The sequence below is a fragment of the Corvus kubaryi genome, unplaced genomic scaffold, assembly GCF_017639235.1.
Source record: "Corvus kubaryi isolate FWS band 111438036 unplaced genomic scaffold, C.kubaryi_AGA036_p1.0 37300, whole genome shotgun sequence".
Lineage (NCBI taxonomy): Eukaryota > Metazoa > Chordata > Aves > Passeriformes > Corvidae > Corvus > Corvus kubaryi.
The window spans coordinates 16,250,054-16,269,549 of NW_024581093.1; the positions used below are offsets into that span (position 1 = coordinate 16,250,054).

A 19,496-nucleotide genomic window follows, 5' to 3' on the forward strand; every position below is an offset into this window, starting at 1 on the left:
TTCACCTTCCTCACTTCACACACATCCTCCAATTCTTACATCAGTGACTTCTAGGTCTGGAAAAGTTCACAGACTTCGTGACTACGAAGACAATCACAGATGTTTGAAGCAAATCTTTCTTTCTACAATGTAAACTGTGAATATCACGGTAAGAAACATAAAACTTAGTAGGGTCTTACATGTGATGTGTTCTTGCCATTTAAGTATTTAACATCCACTTCTCCATGCCATGATAATCACCTTTTCCATTCCAATTCTGTGCTGCATGTACACAGACACTTGGGAAGGATTTAAAACGATTTACCAGTAAATCATATACCAGTTCTTAAAAACTAAATCTGTAATCAGACCTATCAACCATATGAAGTTTTGTTGTAACAGTAAGAGCCAAATTCCAGGCCTATCAGTATATTTCTATTATGCCACTTACTTTTTACATAACGTTCACTCTGAAATACAGGAGCAGAAAGCAACCAGCAGACTACAAAACCAGCAACCAGCATTTATTGGAATGCTGCCTACTTGTATTGGTGTAATAAAGGTCTTGTCAGCACTTCCATTACAAAATGCCAATTTTCAGAGGTTTATAACTCTGACATAACAACTTCCTATGAAAAGAAATTCAGAATGTGTACTCTCTGCCAAAGAGCATTGGAAGTTAAATACCTTACGTTGGCTGGGGCATTTTAAGTCAGAAAATAAATTAAAAACAATTCTGACTTAACATTTTCTTGAGCTGGTGCCACTGAAGAAAAAATGTGACTTTGATTGTAAAAAGTGCCAGATCCTGCAGTTCTCCTACATGCAGAACTCCCTTGAAGTTCCCTGAGAATAATTTCTGTGAGAGCTCTGAAAGGAGTGCCATTATACATTTTTGTAAATGTCATCAAGAGTTATATTAGCTTTTTGTAATTTGAAAGACTGAAATGCTATGGTGTAACATTGCCCCTGGGCACACAGGCAGCATGATAATGACTTTGGGAAGACATTCTGATATGCAGATTACATATAACAATAACAATTTGTTATCATCAGGCCATTAATGGCAGTAATTTATACCTCTGTCTCACACCCAGAGGATTCACACCATGCTTTATTACATGCACACCTCTCACTGAGGACGTGACTCCCATGGGGAAAACTGATGGCCTTTTGAAATGCAGGGAAGAGCAAAAGGCATCTAGAAAAGAAATTTCAGTAAGTCTAACAAACAATTACCCAGAGTGGAAGAGATTGTATAAAGTTTTCAACTGGAACATTCCAGATACTCTGGAATCTTTCTGCACAGCATGCAAACATTACATGGAAAAAACTTGAAATAGCCACAAGTTCCAGACTGGGATACACAGCTGGATTATGGAGAATCAAAGCAGGAACACACCTGCATCTGAATTTAGATAGCAAGCCCAGGGCACACTGCAAGACCCCAACTTTGCTCTGTACATTGTGCGACACAGCACAGAACTTGGAAAGAAGGAGCCAGGGAAAGACATCAGCACTTGAATTCTGCCTCACCACTACAGAGATACTACAAAGTCAACATCAATATGGGTGAATATATGAAAACTACAGCACCAGTTCAGAAATTTAGAGTTCTCATGGAATCACAGGATGAGTGAGGTTGGAAGGGACCTCCAGAGATCACCTGATCCAACCCCTGCTCATCACAGCTACCCAGAGCCCAGGACCTCGTCCAGGCAGCTTTTGAAGGATGGGAGTTCTACAAACAGTGAAACATTTGTATTCACAATTGAAATATAACTGCAACAAAACAAAAGATATCTTATTCATTCTTTCTCTTCATCCCAAGAAGAGAAATTACAAGATATAAACATATAAATAATCTGCAAGCCAAGAGAACACTTTAGAAATGGTTCCTTGTTGTCTTCTAATCTGTGATGAAGAGTCTGATAAAGTACAAGTGAAGCATTTAGGCAGAAGCTGCAATAAAAATACAAAGCATGATCACATAAAAGTAGTAGAAGAGATGGGGATTCTAGGGGCAGAGGAAAATACATCTCAGTATGCCAAAAACACCTCTGTGATCATGAAGGAAAAACATACAAAAGCCAAAAAGGTGAGCAGAAAAAAACCAGCAGATACTTTGAGAAAGTTATGTCTCCTTACTGGAAAAAAAAAAAAAAAAGAAAAAAAAAGAAAAAATATTTAAGAAAAATAATCTTAGTTTAGAAAAAGCTAGGTTCTATTTATAAGTTTTTGAAGCAAGTCGTTCTGCTAGACAGACTGTATTAGAACTCTATAAAGGTTTTAGCAACTGCATCTTTTGATCTTGCCTGTTAGCAGAAGAAAGGAACAAAACAAGAGAAAGATGATTTGTTATAATTTTTTTCCTCATTTAAAAATAGAAAATATGAGTAAAAAGACACCATAACAATGTGGACTAGATAAAGATGATGCAGAAGGAGATGCCAGGTGTAGAACTGAGTCTAAACTACCTCCCTCTGTATTTAGCTTTGCAGCTTGTATCAAAGATACCACAGTGCCTCAGCTGCAGCTGCCTCCAGACTGGGCTTTACCATCTTCTCCCCTGACAAGCAAATTCCTCATGTTTCCTGACCAGGACTTTCAGAAGAATCCAAAATACTCCTTAGAGTACAGATACTCCTGAATCTCTCAGCCTTTGCCAGCCCCCAGGGAGCTGCTCACAGCACTGCAGTGTTTGCACGCCACAACGGGAGCACAGTGATTAAATGATTTCTCCAAATTCCTACAGGAAACCCATAGCTAAGCTAAAAAAAAAGTGTTCCAAATTCCAGAACAATTCCTCAATCAAAAATCCATCACTCCTGTAGAGTGCTCTGAGATCACGAGGTCTTAATCTTTGTTGGGGGAGCACTGCATAGTTTACAGGAGGGTCGCATATAATGGATGAAAACGTTATAGAAAGTGACAGGGCAGAGCTAAGCAAGGTTAGGGAGCAACAAGCTGGAAAAGGCTACATGAATTAGTTTTATTTTATTTTTTTATTATTTCCAATAACCTAGATTTTAGTTTCAGTTTTAGGTTAGACTGAATGAGTTTCGTAACACAGCACAAACAAAGCCAAAAAGTTTTATGTGTTTTTACGAAAGCGATGTGAAATTGTTATGCCATTAAAGAGAAGAAAAAATTCACTGTTCACGTTCAAGCCAGCCCAACATTCTTAGAACAGAGGAGAGAACTTTCATCAGCATTCAGAGATTATTGTTGATGCTCCTTTTAAGGTTTAAGACTTCAACACCAAACTCTATTCAAAACTCCACCAAGAGGACTTCTTTCCTGACTTAGCTCTTAGAGTCGAGTCAGATGTACGAAAAATCCCAAAACTACAGATTTACCATTACTGTTTAAGGATGTACACAGCTCTTAGCCTACAGCCAGAGTGAAGTTTGCTAGTTTGAGCCCAGAGTTACTTAGGCCAGGCTGGGGGCTCTGCCTTTGCTCTCTGAACATGGGCAGACAGCTCCCACTGCTTTCCTGATTCCTGTAATCGGCTCCATCAGTTACCTTCAGAGGACCCCACGAGCTCTTCCTCTCCAACGCCATCAAGCAGACATCTGCTCCTTTTCTTCAAGTTCTATTTATCTCTCCCTAACAAGCTGCCTTATTATCTCACTTCAAACAGGGGCCCATCTTCACTCCCTCTCTAATCAGTGCTGATTACCAAGTGTGCACATCCTATCATTTTAGGATATGCAAACTCTCTCCCCAGACTAGACAGGTCAACTGATGCATTTCATTTCTTTGTTGCATTTGGCTTAGTTGTAAGATCTCTCTGTTCAGTCAGATCATGTATTCTACCTCTTCCCTGCCCTCTGAATGGATTGCCTTCTAGGCAGATTTATTATACAAATATTACATGCTAATAATTACATAAATATATCACTAATTACTGGCTGCTTGCCAAATAAAGTACATCCTAATTACACAGAATTAAATGAAGACCAACAAAGTGACATATTTTACAACAAGATCACCCATAAAGATTACAAAATCAGGAGTTGATGGGAAAATAACCTAAGTGGTACAAACCCCCTCCAATCAACTAAAAAAACAGTTTTGTCTCCCTTATTCTCTAAAGTTTGATGGCAGAAGCTGTAGTGAAAAATTAAATTTTTTTTGTTTCTTTCAGTGTGTCACTGCTATATTTGCTGTGCCAGAGAAATACAACCTCTTTTTAAATAGTCACCTCCTCCAAATGAGTAAGGAGGAAATAAAAGGGTATGTAAAATATAAAATATAAACTTATTTGAGCACACCAGACAGGTTCAGGAGAATGCAGAGACACAGAATTCACTTAATAATCGATGTCATGGTCACCCTGGAGGAACAATGACTGTGATTCCAACAGTAATTCCTTCCTTGTATAAAACACTTGTGGAATTGATTCAAAACAAGATGCAAATTGGAACATGATTTTAGCCTTTTTAACTCACATTATAATATCAGTTGTGTAATAGTTAATCAGATAAGCCTTAAGGCTAAGTGTGAAAAATTAATACCTTCTATTTTCAGTGGAGGATCCACGTGCAAATAGTCTGATAGAATGACAAAAGGAGATTTTTCCTAATCAAAGGAAAAATTAACAATTAATATGTGATGATTCTTGCTTAAATAGTTTTCAGTCAGCCTGTTTAGAGTCTTCCTCTAGTAGAAGAGTGTTGGTGGTCCTTTAATCTTTACTGCAACTGAAAGTTTAAAATGAGATTCCTATCTAGTTTCTCATTAATTGACAAAAGTGCAATTAGAGCAACTAATAAATTAATTCCTCCTCAACAGTCTGTATTTAGGATATGACAAAATAAAGAGATATTCCATAATGAGAGCAACCAAAAAATTTAAAAAGTAAAAAACCAAAAAACCAAACCAAACAAAAAAACCATCACCACCACCAAAACCCCCCCAAAACCAACCAACCAAAAACCTGAACAAACAAACAAACAAACAAACCCAAAAACCAAAGAAAAAAAATCTTGTGCAATATTTACCAGTCAGGTACCTAGGGTGAAAATCCAAATAGTCAAAACAAAAAAAAAGCAAACCATGAGGTGAACACAGAGGAACTTCTTAGATGCAATATGACTCTGCTGGGTAATATATTGAGGTGGTGATGAGGCAGAGGCCCTACCAGAACCTTTGGCCTCAGGACATCATTCCTACTCAGTGAATTAAAACTATTTCCAGGAAATCAAACATAGTCAGTGCATTGTCCATGCACATTTCCGCCACAGAAACTGCTTTTTGCAGAGAACCTGGAGGAATTAGATGTACCCATCAAGCCAGAAGTGGTACTTAGAAATCTCTTAACTCTTTTACAAGGTAGCTGATTAAAAATCTGGAAATTTATCTCCAAATATTATATATTCACTTAGCTATAAATACTACTATGAAATACTTCCAAAGTCCTAGAATATCATAATCACGGGTGCTGTGAGTTTTTAAGGAGTTATGTTTTTAGAGCACTTAGGGAACCTTTGACTAAAGGCTGGTGGAGCAATGTTTCACAGAACCCCAGGATGGGTGAGGCGGGAGGGGCCCCCAGGGGCTCCTCTGGTGCCACCTCCCTGCTCCAGCAGGGCCATCCCAGAGCACAGGGCACAGCAGTGTGTCCATGGGGCTCTGCAATATCCCCAGGGAGGAGACTGCACAGCCTCTCTGGCCAATCTGCTCAGGGCTGGGCCCTGCCCAGGGCAGAAGTTCTGCCTCCTGTGCAGGGGGAGCTCCCCGGGCTCAGTTCCTGCCCACTGATAAATTCCAAGGAGCTACTGCAGATCCTACTGCTGTTAGTGCAAAACAGCACTAAGTTAAGAACACCACCTTTCTGCCTGCTAAGCAGTTCAGTCTTGAGACCCTGATTTAATGTCTACTTTCCCATTATGTGTCTGAAATTGTCACACGGAAGATTCAATTTGTTCTTCTCGGCTATTTCTTTCATCCATATTCCATGTTATTACTAAACCAGACAGATTTTCATGATAATTTACCAACCAAATTCATTTGCTCTCCTGGTTTGTTTTCACAACCTTTTATCCCTTACTCACTCTTCTTTAGTTTTATTATGAAGTTAATGTAATAAAATGGAAAAAGAGAGCTAAGGACGTTACACTAGTGAGCTTGATGAAACTCCTACAGCAGGAAAATTCACAGCTGTCCAATCCATTCCCTCATCATGAGTAAGCACTGTCGTGCATATGGTGCACAACACTGACCTCAGATCTTTTTCACTCAGATTGCATCTGGTTCTCAATTAGTTTGATTTATAAAATGAAACATAATTGACGCCTTGGCAACATTCTGTTGCTAGCAGCACAAATAATAAATTAAGAATGAGTGAAGTAAAAGTCTCTTTAGTCATGTATGCATAATGGCAGGCTGTGTGTATTTGGTATTAGCCTGGGTCTCATCACTCCCATTGGGTGCTGTTTAGGGCTGGGTCATGTTTACATTAATGCTCTGCAATAACTGTGTAATTGTGGTTGATTCAAATTACCAAAGAAAGACAATCTCTGAAAGGATGGGATGCTGTGGGAATTAGTCTGATTTTCCAATGTGCAGACAACTCCTCTGTAGCTGTCTGCAAGTTTGCATTTGGGAGGCTTGGAAAGAAGTTGTCACCACAGAGCTAAACTGAAACAGGATGGAAAGGTTAAACAGCATTGGGAACAGAAGCTCCCAGGAAACACTTTGCCAGTGCAAAACTATAAAAAGTACAGACGTGCTGAGGAGCACAGCAGAGCTGAAGAGGAGCTGAAGATGCCTGGAAGAGGACAATCAGCTTACCAGATGGCCCCCTCCTTGCTGGTTCATCCATCAGGTTGGCCTGTCCAGTCCAGTGAAGACTTGATGGATCACCTCTGGCTTAGGGCAGAAGAGAGAGGGAATCTGTCTGGAGTCCTGCATCCTGAATACAGGAGAGGAGTGAATAAGGATTCAGATGGGCAGAACAGACAGAAGGGTCACAGGGGGGAGGAGCTGGCAGCTGAGTTAGCCTCTGAAGAGTTGATCCTAGTCTCTGTTTCAGCTGTGCACACCAAGAAGGAGTCACCTCTTTAGCCTATCAAAGTGGTGAAAAGCACATAACCATTGTAAGAAGCTTAAATCATCCAGACAGGGCTAAAAAGTGTTTGCAGAAGAACTGCACTGAGACTTCACCTGGTTTGTGGCTCTAATCAGAAAGGAGTCTGGAAAGAGCAGTGATCTGCATGCAAGAAGAAAGCTGGGAAAGACAGCAGAAGCAGGTGTCAGTGAAAAAGTGGCACACAAAGGATTGGAGTGGGAAAATGCTGGCTTCTCATCCACATTAATGCAATCACTTCAGAAAACAACACCACAGCCACCCCTGCTAGAGAAGTTGTTTCAAATCTCACTCAACTGATATTCAACATCGAGGAAAAACAGAACTTCAGGGAATAACACAGCTGATAGTGATGATAGTAAAGAAAGAAGGGGGAAAGGAAGCAGAAAGTTATCAGTGGAAAGATACAGACTGAGAATATTGTCACCAGCATTCTCAGCTGGATGGGATTATTCTCAGCTGGACCATGGAAATGCGTAGCCTTGCTAGGAGTAGTAGAAAGGAGTCAGATATATCTCTTCAACTGCTATGTGAAATCATACAGTGAAAATGGGAATGCATCCAGTGCCTGGCAAGACAGAACTGAGCACTACTGGAGTGTACTGGGGTCCCTTGGGAATGCTATCATTAACTTGAAATTCTAACAAGTCTTCTAGAATTGGAGAATAATCTCCAATAAAGATCTGTAGCACTGATTTACTCCTCATGTAGCTCATCACTTTGTCAATGAGAAAGGGTTCCTCTCTTTGAGGTCTTAGGCACAGTCTGTTGCTTCACAGGATGACATTACATCTTAGAATTGCCAGATATGTAAATAAGGAAATGATTACTTTTCTCACAGAGGATGATCTAACATAATTTCTGATCCAAAGCAGTTTCAGGCAGGTGAATTTTCTAAGGACCAAGGGTAAAGGAACCTGAGCACAATAAACAGGGAACTGCATTCCCTCTGGTATAAAAATGAATTATTTCAGGGACTTGCCACTTGCCACCCAATGCACAACCACTCGTTCCAGCAAAGCTGTTTGCACTGGCTGAACATCACTTTTTGCATATTAATGCAGTGGCAGTTTGAATCAGTCCTTCCTCTCCATGGTGCCCCTGCCTGCTGCCCCGGTGAGAGAGGTGGGGCAGCACAGTGTCCCCTGGTCCCCACCCAGCCCCACTGTGATCCTGACACAATTTCCAGCAGCAGAGCAAGGCACACAAGAGACAGAATTCTTAAAAAGGGGCTCAGCAGTTTAGGATAACTTGCAGACCATCAGTACAATGTGGTACTTCAGGCCTGTAAAAACTACATTTTGTTTTTAGCTGAGAAAGGCAAGTATGCATCCAAGATATAATTAGGAATTTTTTTGGAAAAAAACAAATAATGCCAGATTATTCTTAGTCTATAGAATGACAATGTTTCATAGAGCTTAGTTACCTTAACTATCACACGATTTGTTTTCATAATATTCAGACCTTCCTACTCAGCAAAATAACATCTGTATGCTTTGTTATAATTTCTATAACTTAAAATTTCTAATATAAGCAAAAAAGAACTTACTGAACAAAATCTTTCAACCACACTACAAAGGAAATATTTCAATAATTTTGTATTAGCAATTTCATTATTAACTCTATTATTCATAAAAAAATCAATAAACTGAGGTTCTTCTGGCATGTACAGGTTATAAAAATGTTGAACTTTGCTATTTAAACGACTCCAGCTTAAATGCCATGCTGAGGAAAAGATTGATAGTATGATATTTATAATACATTTTTCACACTATGAACACTCCTGGAGAAACACGGTGAGCGCTCGTGGATGGCAGATCTTGACACCCAAGTGCCAGATAATAGAGAATTTTGTGTTTTTTATTTTTTAATACATTTGAATGCTTTACTTTTAACTCAGCTCCTTTCACACTGCTTGCACCTTGAATAGCAAGTACCCTTGTTATTCCCTGTGATTTCTGGTGACAAAACCATGTCTATTAAAAGAGATGTTGATCAATGCTTTTTCTTAGATTATGCCTCAAATTCCTGTACGTCTTCTGGATGTTATTCCATACCACTAATTGAGACAGATGGTAGAAAAATAATAACTTATAAGATGCAAGACTGAGCACATCACTTAATTTCAAGAAAACCACTAACAAGGATGTGAATTGGTATGTTTTGGAGTTTGAAAGTCTAATTACTGCTGTATTAAAAGAAATGAGGACAATAATTAAACACCAGAAATACATAAGCATGTGCTTTCCCTTGAGCAGTGCCATTGTGGAATAGCCTCTGGAACGTAGCAGTTGGGCCACAAAGTTGCCCAAAATTGCCTGAAACTGCAGCAATGTGCGAGGATGTGCTGCTCACATCCAACGGACCACTTGGGTGCTGTTATTCTGGATGTTCACTGCACATGCACCCAGAAATGATGGGTTTAATGATATCCTTGCTCTGGCAATTTGTACCTGGGGTCAGGGTGTTAACTTTGAAATTGGGCAAAGTGGAAGGAGGGCAGAGAAACAGAGGAGTCACCTCGGAGCTCTCTGAGGGATATATTTGGAGAGAAAAGTCAATCAAAAACACAGAAGGAGCTTTAGCTGGCAGCTGAGACAATGGCAGAGAGACTTATCCAGAAATGCCAAAAGAAACTGTTTCAGGGTAAGACTTATTTTAACACATGAGAGCTACTCTGGTGGGAACAAAAGACTCACCCTCCAGGTATGTATTTGACATATGCTGCTAAAAATAATTTCATGAAAAAGGACAGGGAAAAATCCAGGTTTTATTGTATTAAAACCACAGTGATACAGAAGTACTTTCATAGAAAAAAAAAAAAAAGTGCTAATAATTTGTTTTTATTAATTGGGATCTCTAAGAGTGCTTGCATGCAATTGTTTTCCTCAGCTATTGGGAAATAGTTTAGAAATATTTGTTTTTTAATGGTAAAGAGGTGATGAAATATAAAATAATCAATAGTATATGAAGGCATGCAAGCCAGTGATTGGAGTGATCATACCAGGCCATTTCCTTTAAAATAAACAACACAGTGCCTGCACTTTCAAGGCAGCACAAGGAGGACATAAGCAAGATTTAACTTGAAGGAAAGAACAAAAGAAATGGACATTTAAACATGATCACTCTTGGAGCTGTTGTATGTGTCCCAGGTGTAACAGATTAAGCATGGCTGAGGATAAATATTAAGTTTGTTAGAGAGAACCAACAGAACAGTTCATCACTTAAGTGGATATATAATGCTTCAATTAAAAAAAGAAAACCTCTTTACTATGCACTCAGTAGAATCAGGACCAAATTTAGAGCTCAACTTGCCAGATGGATATTGAATATTTGGGGGAGAGAGGAGGCTGATTACTGATAAGCAGCCTATTACAAGCCAAATCAGGCCATTTGGATGTCTGCAGGAATATGAGCTCATGCCAGTAAGGTTCTTAACCCAAAGGTAAGCCCTGCCACGGCCCAGGCAACCCCAGGACTGCTCTGCTACATAAGCCCTATAAGAGGGATGGAATATCCCATTTATCCAGGAAAGATGCACCATTTCTCCTGTCAGAAGAATTACTGCATCCAAAGGCAGTCTGGAACGTTTGATTTGGGGTTTATTTCATTAGGAAACAGAATCTGGCATCAGAAAAATGGAATAGCAAAGGAAACTTCACATGGGAAAAACTTTAGGTCTCTTTATGGCAAAGACGTGCTTGGTAGTTTTTGACAGTAAAAATTGCACTGGCAGTGTATCAAAATGTTTGCATGTGTGAAAACACTCCTATCACAGAATTCTGTTCTCACTTGAACAATCTAAGGAAACCTTAAGAATTCAATGCTGAAAACAGGTAGTGCTGTGAGGGTGTTGCTTGGGATGCAGAAGATCCATGTAGTGGCACTGTGAAGACCACTCACCTGCAAAAAAAGGCTGTTAACAATTTCTAATTCCATTTCCAGAGGTCTCATTTTGGTTTTCTGATGCCATGACAGTACAAAATCCTCATCAGTTTCTACATTCCTTTCAGTTTTTTTGTCATTTATTGTGAGCCTAAAGTTTTTTTGGAAGGGTTAATTCCAGTCAGTCTACAACACATTGCTAGAGTGTATCAACACTTGTCTAAACATCAGATATTTTCATCTGAAATTTGAGGTTTTTCTGGTTTGAAGTTTCTCAGACACAGCACACAAAACATGGGTTTTCATTTTTTTCCCCGCTTCTGCTCCTATGCAGAAAACCCAGCACAAAGGCACGTGGACAGTGCCCAGAGATTCAGTCAGGAGTTTGTGCAGTCAGGGACTTGTTATGTCACAGAGTCACAGGTTTAGTCACAGGACTAACACAGAAAACATGACAGGATTTTTGTGTAGCATTAACTTCTTGTATTTTTGTTATATAACTCCACTATTTCTCTCGAGAGGGAATAAAGGTTTTTGTACCCTGCAATCCAAGTGATCAGTGTGCCTTGATTACAGCTTGAGAGAGGAGGATTGCCTTGCTTTGATTATCACTCACTGCCCATGAACCCAAGGCACAAAAATTTATAAACCCCACCCAGTAACAGACAGCTGAGCTCAGAAAACGACAGAAAAAAGGATCAGGAGACATTGAAATTAAAGATCGTTAAGAGATGACCTACAGACATTCAGTGAGATGCATGATGGCCTTTAAATTTACATTTTTTACATTATTTACATCAGAAAGGCACCACAGCCTCTACAGTCTTGGGTATCTTGTCTACAGAAGGGATTGTAAATATGGGAATTCAGCAAACCAAGCAAATAAAGGACACAAGGGGCACTGTTTCAAGGCACAGATTCTGCTGTGAGCACAACATAACTTCTATATACGTAATAAAATCTTCTGAGAAGTGTTTTGGGGTTGTTTTGTGTGGTTCCTGATGAAGACACCTGTTGTGTCACTTAGTTAAACACATTTCTCAATAACAATGTGGCAATCACAATATTTGCCGTGTATGTCAGCAGCACAGTTAATTACTGACTGTCATGGGAACTTGCCTTAGGGTGATCTGGAAGGTTTGAACAACAGAATCAGCCTTTGTGCAACAAATTAAATTGATTAATGGTTAGGCTTATGTTCCACACAGGAAGGGAACATTCCAAATCACAGGCATCTTATGTGTGCTGTAGCATGAGGGACAGAAAGAGGACATGGCAGCTTTTTCTCCTGGCAGATGCCAAACTTCACTGTTTGCACACCAATGTCACCGCATTCCATGTCATCATTACATGGTGGCCAAATGCCACACAGTTACCCGAAGCATGAGAGAACCCAAAAGGGCAATACAATTTCTTGAGGAGAGGTACTCTTGTTTATCTCTGCCCTTCAGAGAACTTTGAAGAAAGGCAAGGTATGAAAAATGATTGAAATTAAGAAATGTGCTAATTCTAGCAAGTAAAAGTTGGGTTTCTACAGCAGGCTTCCTGAGATAAAGCAGTCCCAGTACGCTATCCGCAAGGGGACAGCACTTCTTCAGCAGCCATCACATTTCTGCTGCCTTGAAGAATTAATTTGGCAGGGCCAAGACTCTGAGACGAAAATGAGGCCGAGGACACAGTCAGGAAGATGTCAAGGATTTTGGCCACCAGTGTGAGGCAATGTTTTTCTGTTCCAAGCTTTCCTGTGCTGAATATTGATCTGATCTCCAGAAAGGAGAGGAGGGTTTGTTACAGGCATTTCCTTACAGTCCCAGACCACACCAACTTGGTGATGGACAGCCCAGACACTCAGTAATACAAAAAAAACCCGGGAGGAATTCAACTTGTGAATTCAGGTTTTTTAGACATACTGGTGTTTTTCAACAGGAATAATCACTCATACTTATCTGGCAGATATATTCAAGACAAAGTCATGGTCAAGTTCATTGTTTAAGTGTCATAACTAAATAAAGACTTGCTGAAGATCTATGATGTTTAAAGGACATAAAAACTCACCTCAACCAAATTATACTGATTTTGGCTCTGACAGGAGTATTTGCTTCCTGTGGGAGATAATGTTCTAACATCAACCATGCACTGCACCCCTGACTGAGCAATCCTGATAGACAAGGATGGCATGCATAGTTGGAATTTTATTACTGGATACTGAAGGATTAATTCAGAAAAGTCTATTCAAGCAGATTTTTAATTTCAAGAGATTTCAGGTGGTTGTTTTAAGAAGATTTTCACATTTAACTGATTCCAACACATTAAAAACTGCATAAAATGGAGTGGCAATGCTGTAACAAAATTGGACTTAGTTTTCTCAACCTTGTTACATAGGAAGTTTCCTCACTCTCACTCAGCTCAGGACTCATTTTGCCATTGTCTGTGAGTAGGAGCAGGAGTGGGTCTTAAATAGGTAACAGATTGGAAGGATGAGGGTAATTAGCGACATGAGCTCAGTACTTAAACATGAAGAGAAATGCTAAGATCTTTTTTACTTTGTCATGCTGTGCCAAGCAAACCACCTCACATTTAGGATGCTTAATTCAATTTGTGTTACACTGCTGATGATTATGAAATGCATTTTGAAGAGGTTTGTTTTATCTTCTCCAATAAACATACAGAGACTCATTTACTACAAGAAAATAGAGATATAAGTACAGACACACTTTGTGAATGCTAGAAGAGAAAAACATATCTAAAGAAAAGGAAAATATAAGATATATTTAAGCAGGTTTAAGAATTTAGGTGCAGTGTCATTTAGCAAAACAGTGCCATCACGCTTCTAGGTTGGAACAGATAGAATAAAAAATGCAAACAGCATTTTCTCTTGAATTGACATTTCATGTATTGCCTTTACACTCCTGCACATGCAGCTCACACATACATTCCTTCTAGTAATGGACTAAACAAGGCTTTACTTACAATTTCAAATAAGAGACTGAATTTAACTAGAATTCCTGGCAGGGTGTGCTTTATTAAAAAAAGCCAACATAGAACAACTTTGCTGAATATTCAAGTAAGTACAAACACATCAAGCACTATTTATAGAATTCTTGGGATCAGTCCTAGCTCTTTCTCTAACCTGACCTTCAAAGAGATCTGTGTGCCAAAGAAAAGGATCAGTATAAATTTATTGCTCAACAGTATTAAATGGGTCTCTTTTTTTCCCATCACATGTGAATGTCCCCTTCTACAGCCCTGCAAAATGACATTTTGCCCTTCCAAAGCGCAATGACTCAAAGTGCCCTTCTGGACTTTGCTGACCTAAGGGATTTCTCTTTCTAGCAAAAGTTCCTCACCAAAATATTTTGGAACCTTTATAACACACAACAAACAGGCTGAAAAGGTGCTTTCTTTGGGAGATTTAATGGATACTTAATTTTATGTTCCCATCCCTAAACAGTCAATGTAGGAATCAACATTTATTTATCAACATAGTTTCAGATTTTCATTCTACACCATATCTCTGGAATTTCAAATTAATAGGAATAATGCAGCCAGTAAATCCATCCTTTCATTTTATTTAAACCAGGGAGCTGTCTTCTGGATCTAAATTCCATATTCATTTTACTTTCTTATCTACTTTAAAGTTATCAGAAATAGCTTAAGAGATATAATGAAGGTACCATTCAGCAGATTATTTAAATTTTAATTGCCCAAAGGACACACTGGTAACGTAATCAGAAATCAACAAAACAATTCAAAAGTAAGTTGTCGAGATACACATTTTATATTTTTTCTATTTACCTTCATTTTTCTTGATGGTGAAATTTGGATTGTTGACCATTTCAGGAAGAAGACTGTACAGGAAATAATGTCCATTTTTAGGATCATCCTTGTCAACAGCACTGACAATCTGAATTACCTGCAACAGAAATGGGCTCATTAAGTTTTCACATTTCTGATAAACAGACAGTGCTGAAAAAACCCCATTGTATTTATTGGACATATTTCATTTCTCTCCATGATAGATTACAAAAGCCTAATTTATAACTTTGCAAGGCTTTTATAGACCTTAGACTGAAAATCTTGGGAAAAGGAACTGCATCTGCCCCTTTTAAGATGTTTCCAGAATGAGGAGGTAGCGAATAAGGAGAGACAGGTAAGAGAGGCCAACAGAAACTGCTGCTGATTTAGATAAGTAATAAATTCTTATTCAACAAAAAAGAAAAACTGGGCTTCAGAAACATATTGCCTATGGCAGTCTTTCATTTATCTTTCATTTATGTGACCACGTGCCATTCTCACTGGACCGGGATATATAATAAATCTTTAATCCTTGCTCCTTCCCCCACATTTCATTTCATTGAATAACTATTATTTTTTCAAACTAATTTGGATGTGAAATTTTAGATGAGAACTAATCTAAATTGAAAAAAAAAAGAGATTTTGAGGTCTGTATTTTTCTTCTCTTAATTCTAATAAAACCCCAGTTATTCCTGTGCTAGGAATATATGATTGGTTTTTAATAACATCATTATTAACTAATGATTCCTAGAAAAATGCAGAGTAATTAGGTGAGAAGTGTGTTTTGGATAGTTTGGATAACTTTGAATAATCAAATAACTTCGTATGAAGAACCTCATACGGTTTATATGACCAACTGCAGTGTCTGAAGTGGATTTGTCTGAAGATGTCTGAAGTGTCTGAAGTGATGTGAAATCCACCCTGAGCTAAACAGAAATCCACTCTGAGCTAGAAGAATTGAAATGCCAACAGTAACATGACTGGCTGCCCATAAGGGCACATCTCCTCTTCAATGGATAAAGAGAATTCTCATTCCTTAAATGACACATTTTTGACACCATTTTGCTAAACAAAAAGGGGTGCTAGAAGTCAAATCATCTGTTCATGCTGCAGCTGATCATCTTCAAATCATACAAAGTTGCACAGGAATATGAAATGAAGAAACATTATTTTAAAATAACCAGGAGGTTTGGGGTTTTGGGGTGTTTTTGTTTCATTGTTTGGGTTTGTGATTTTTTGTTTTGTTTTGCTGGGATTTTTAAAATATTTGGTGCACTTGCTTTTGACTCCAAAGGTTTTCCAGAGAAATAGAAACAAAACCAGCCATGGATCCAGATCCCACCCTCAGACCTGACTTTCAGTGATAGTTAGATCGTGCTAGATGAGGTTTATAAGAAATTTAATTAGAATTATTGACCCTTCTCACATCCATTGAATCCAATAACGTTTGTCTTATGTATTTATTTGCAATGCCTAAAGCAATGCACCAATAATTTCTTGGACAATTAAATTCAAATTAGGAATCACTATTTTAGTTTTAAAGTGTAGAGTGAAAAATGGAAGCAGGTTTAATGCTGTCCAAATTAATAGACTTTTATTTTTAAATCTTCATGTTTCCCTAAGAAAATACCAATAACTAACATTTTATTCTGGTTTAACCACAAGGACTATCAAGCTGTATGTGCTACATATATGACAATAGTCAAAATCATATTTATGTTCTTCAAGCGTAAAAGAAAGAACAAAATCTTACTAGATAACCACAGGGATCAACACCAAAACATAAATATTTGATATTAAGTATGTAAAAAATGTTTCAGCAAGTACTGATATTTGTAGGACAACCCAACTTAGGAATGAATTTTAGACAATGAATTCCTTGCCCAATCATATTCTGGACAGGTCAGATTTATTATTATTATCATCAAAAATCTACTGAAAAAAATTTAGATTGCTTAAATACCACATAAATAGATATTTTTTGTCTTTTTGATAACTGCATCTACCAAGGTGGAAACCTTGATAGGATTTCAAACAAATGTATTAGAAAAGTTGGACAAAAAAAAGGCCTAAGTCAGTTTTTGATTCAAGAAGTAGGTCTCCAGTTTAATAGCTAAATAATGGATCCTAAAGAGGGAAAAATATAAACAGTGGAAAAATATCTGAGCAGCTTCTGTCTGTCCCAGTGCAGAGATGGAGCCATTTGCAGATGGGAAATATTTTCCACTTTCTCTTTGCAGAGGTGAAAGGCAGTAAAGCACCCACGTGTGATGTGCCCCGGGCTGGAGCAGGTACTGCTAATTCATCATCATAGGGAAGTGCAATTTGGGCTGGGATCCTGAACAAGACAGATATATTTAGACAGATATACTTTATGGCTGTTCAATTTTTCAAACTCTGATAGAATGGGAAAGCAATAGGGAAAAAGGATAATGGCCCAGTGAAATCTGGAAGGGCAAGTGCACAAAGCAGGTGCAGTTTATCAGGTTGTTTTAATATTTTGTCTGTGCTGGTACATAACTGTTAAACCTTTCCAGTGTTTTGTAAGGGAGCTGACTGCAAAAGTTCACTTCACTGTCTCCAGGTTTTCAATTAATACACCTGAAAGTCAATAGCCAAGGGTAGCAGTAATAGGCATTTTCTTCTCACAGAAATTCTATGAAATAAATTTAGAATATCATCCAGATTGGAAATTTTCAAGAAATAAAAACCAGCTCTGAGTTGCTCCTTTGGACACTCTCCAGCAGCTTTGGATCTTTCTTATACCCTTAACTCTTCTGTAGAATTCTTTCTTATATTTCAGTTCTTTCCATCCAGTCCTCTCATTGTTTACAAAATCCTTCTTTCTCTGAAAATGCACCAAAAATTATATGCAAAAGACAGGCCCAGTGCAATACTACATTTGTTGTGTTACACACACACATCATGGAATTAAGAGTTAGAGTTCCCATAGCAACCTTATTTCTTTGTGCGTTTGCATTAAAATAAGCTCTTAAAATAAAACAAAAAAAAAAAAAAAAGAAGAAAAAAACACAACAAAAAATGTAATATATATGCAGTGGTATTAAACTGTGGTATCTTTTACTCCATAGGGGTGAGAAAAGTCCAGTAATTCTCATTTCCAAGTTTTTATTAGTATGCTGATAGGCATATTTTACTACTCTGTGTGGTGTGGTCATGCAATGGAACACTACTGAAGTAATTCTCCAACTTGTTGTTGTGGTTCACAGCATGGTTCTGTGAATCACAAAATCACAGAGTTACAGACTCATTCAGTCTGGAAAAGCCGTCCAAGGCCACGGAGTCCAAGCTGTGCCCCATCCCCACCTTGTCCCCAGCCCAGAGCTCTGAGTGCCACCTCCAGCCCTTCCTTGGACACCTCCAGGGATGGCCACTCCAAACCTCCCTGGGCAGCCCCTGCCAAGGCCTGAGCACCCTTTCCATGGGGAAATTCCTGCTGCTGTCCACCCTGAGCCTCCCCTGGCCCAGCCTGAGGCCGTTCCCTCTCCTCCTGTCCCTGTTCCCTGCCAGCAGAGCCCGACCCCCCCGGCTGCCCCCTCCTGTCAGGGACTTGTGCAGAGCCACAAGGTCCCCCCTGAGCCTCCTTTGCTCCAGCCTGAGCCCCTTTCCCAGCTCCCTCAGCCTCTCCTGGGGCTCCAGCCCCTTCCCAGCTCCATTCCCTGCCCTGGACACGCTCCAGCCCCTCAGGGTCTCTTTTGTGAGGGTCCAGAGCTGCCCCCAGCGCTGGAGGTCCCTCAGCAGTGCCAGCACCGGGGATGAGCACCAGCTTGGTCCTGTGGCAACTCCAGGGCTGGCACAGCCCAGGTGCCATCGGCTTCTTGCCCACTACAGGTGTCTTTTCTTTCCTGGTTACAACATGCACCCCAAAGCTGTTCCATTACAGAGAAATTGGTCAACAGTTGTCACAAAGAAAACAAGCACTGTTCTTTTTCACTGCACATCCAGTGACAGTTAATAACCCTTTGGCTGTTCAGTCTTGAAATTTCTGAAATTCTTACATGTAAAGTTCCAGCTTTGATGTTGCATTAATACTTCATGCATGCACTTGATTCTGTACATACATTTAGCAGAAACTTAGCAAATCTGCATATTTTGTTTAGCAGACAGCTCCGGATTGTAATGAATAGTTAAATGGTCCCCTAGGACAACTTGGCTTTCTAATTGTAGGTTTGTATTGCAGTTCTACAAAGCCACATGTGCCTGAAATAATATACACAAGGATAAATAGAAAAACAAAGTTATTATCAATGTATCATAATTATCCATGTGCAATTTTAGTACATGGCACTGTTTAAAAGACTTTTCCTGTGATGCAACATGTTAACCTCACTTAGAATGGTTCCTTATCACTAGTAAACACTTTCCTAATTTTAATAAAACTGATCTTCCAACTCTGGAAAAGCTTTTGCACTCCCATTGCTGTTCATGGTTATCGCTCCATTATTTTGCAGACTCACAATACCATAAGAGTAGGCTCACCACAGAGCAATTTTAACTTTGCCTTTTCAGCTAGAGCCATTCCTTTACTGCCAGAACCTGCATTTGACTCTTCAGGCAGACAAAGATCTACCTGAAGATTTCTCCCATTAGAAAGAAAAACAATTCTAGTAGGAGAAGTGAATAAAATAGAGACAAATTCCAGGAGACAAGAGGAACACTGTACTCAGTTTTATATTGCTCCAGTTTAAAGCTGGCTTCAGCTCTCATGTATCGCTGTCTG

The 19,496-nt window shown here is 39.0% G+C and overlaps 1 protein-coding gene across 1 annotated transcript in view; it reads right to left on the reverse strand.

Moving 5' to 3' along the window:
* The window catches only part of CDH8 (cadherin 8), a 153,900-nt gene that overhangs the window by 12,243 nt on the left and 122,161 nt on the right, over nucleotides 1-19,496 (reverse strand). The window contains exon 11 of the mRNA XM_042027639.1: nucleotides 14,756-14,873. Within this exon, the coding sequence (XP_041883573.1) occupies nucleotides 14,756-14,873 (118 nt within the window). The remainder of the gene's footprint in view (nucleotides 1-14,755; nucleotides 14,874-19,496) is intronic.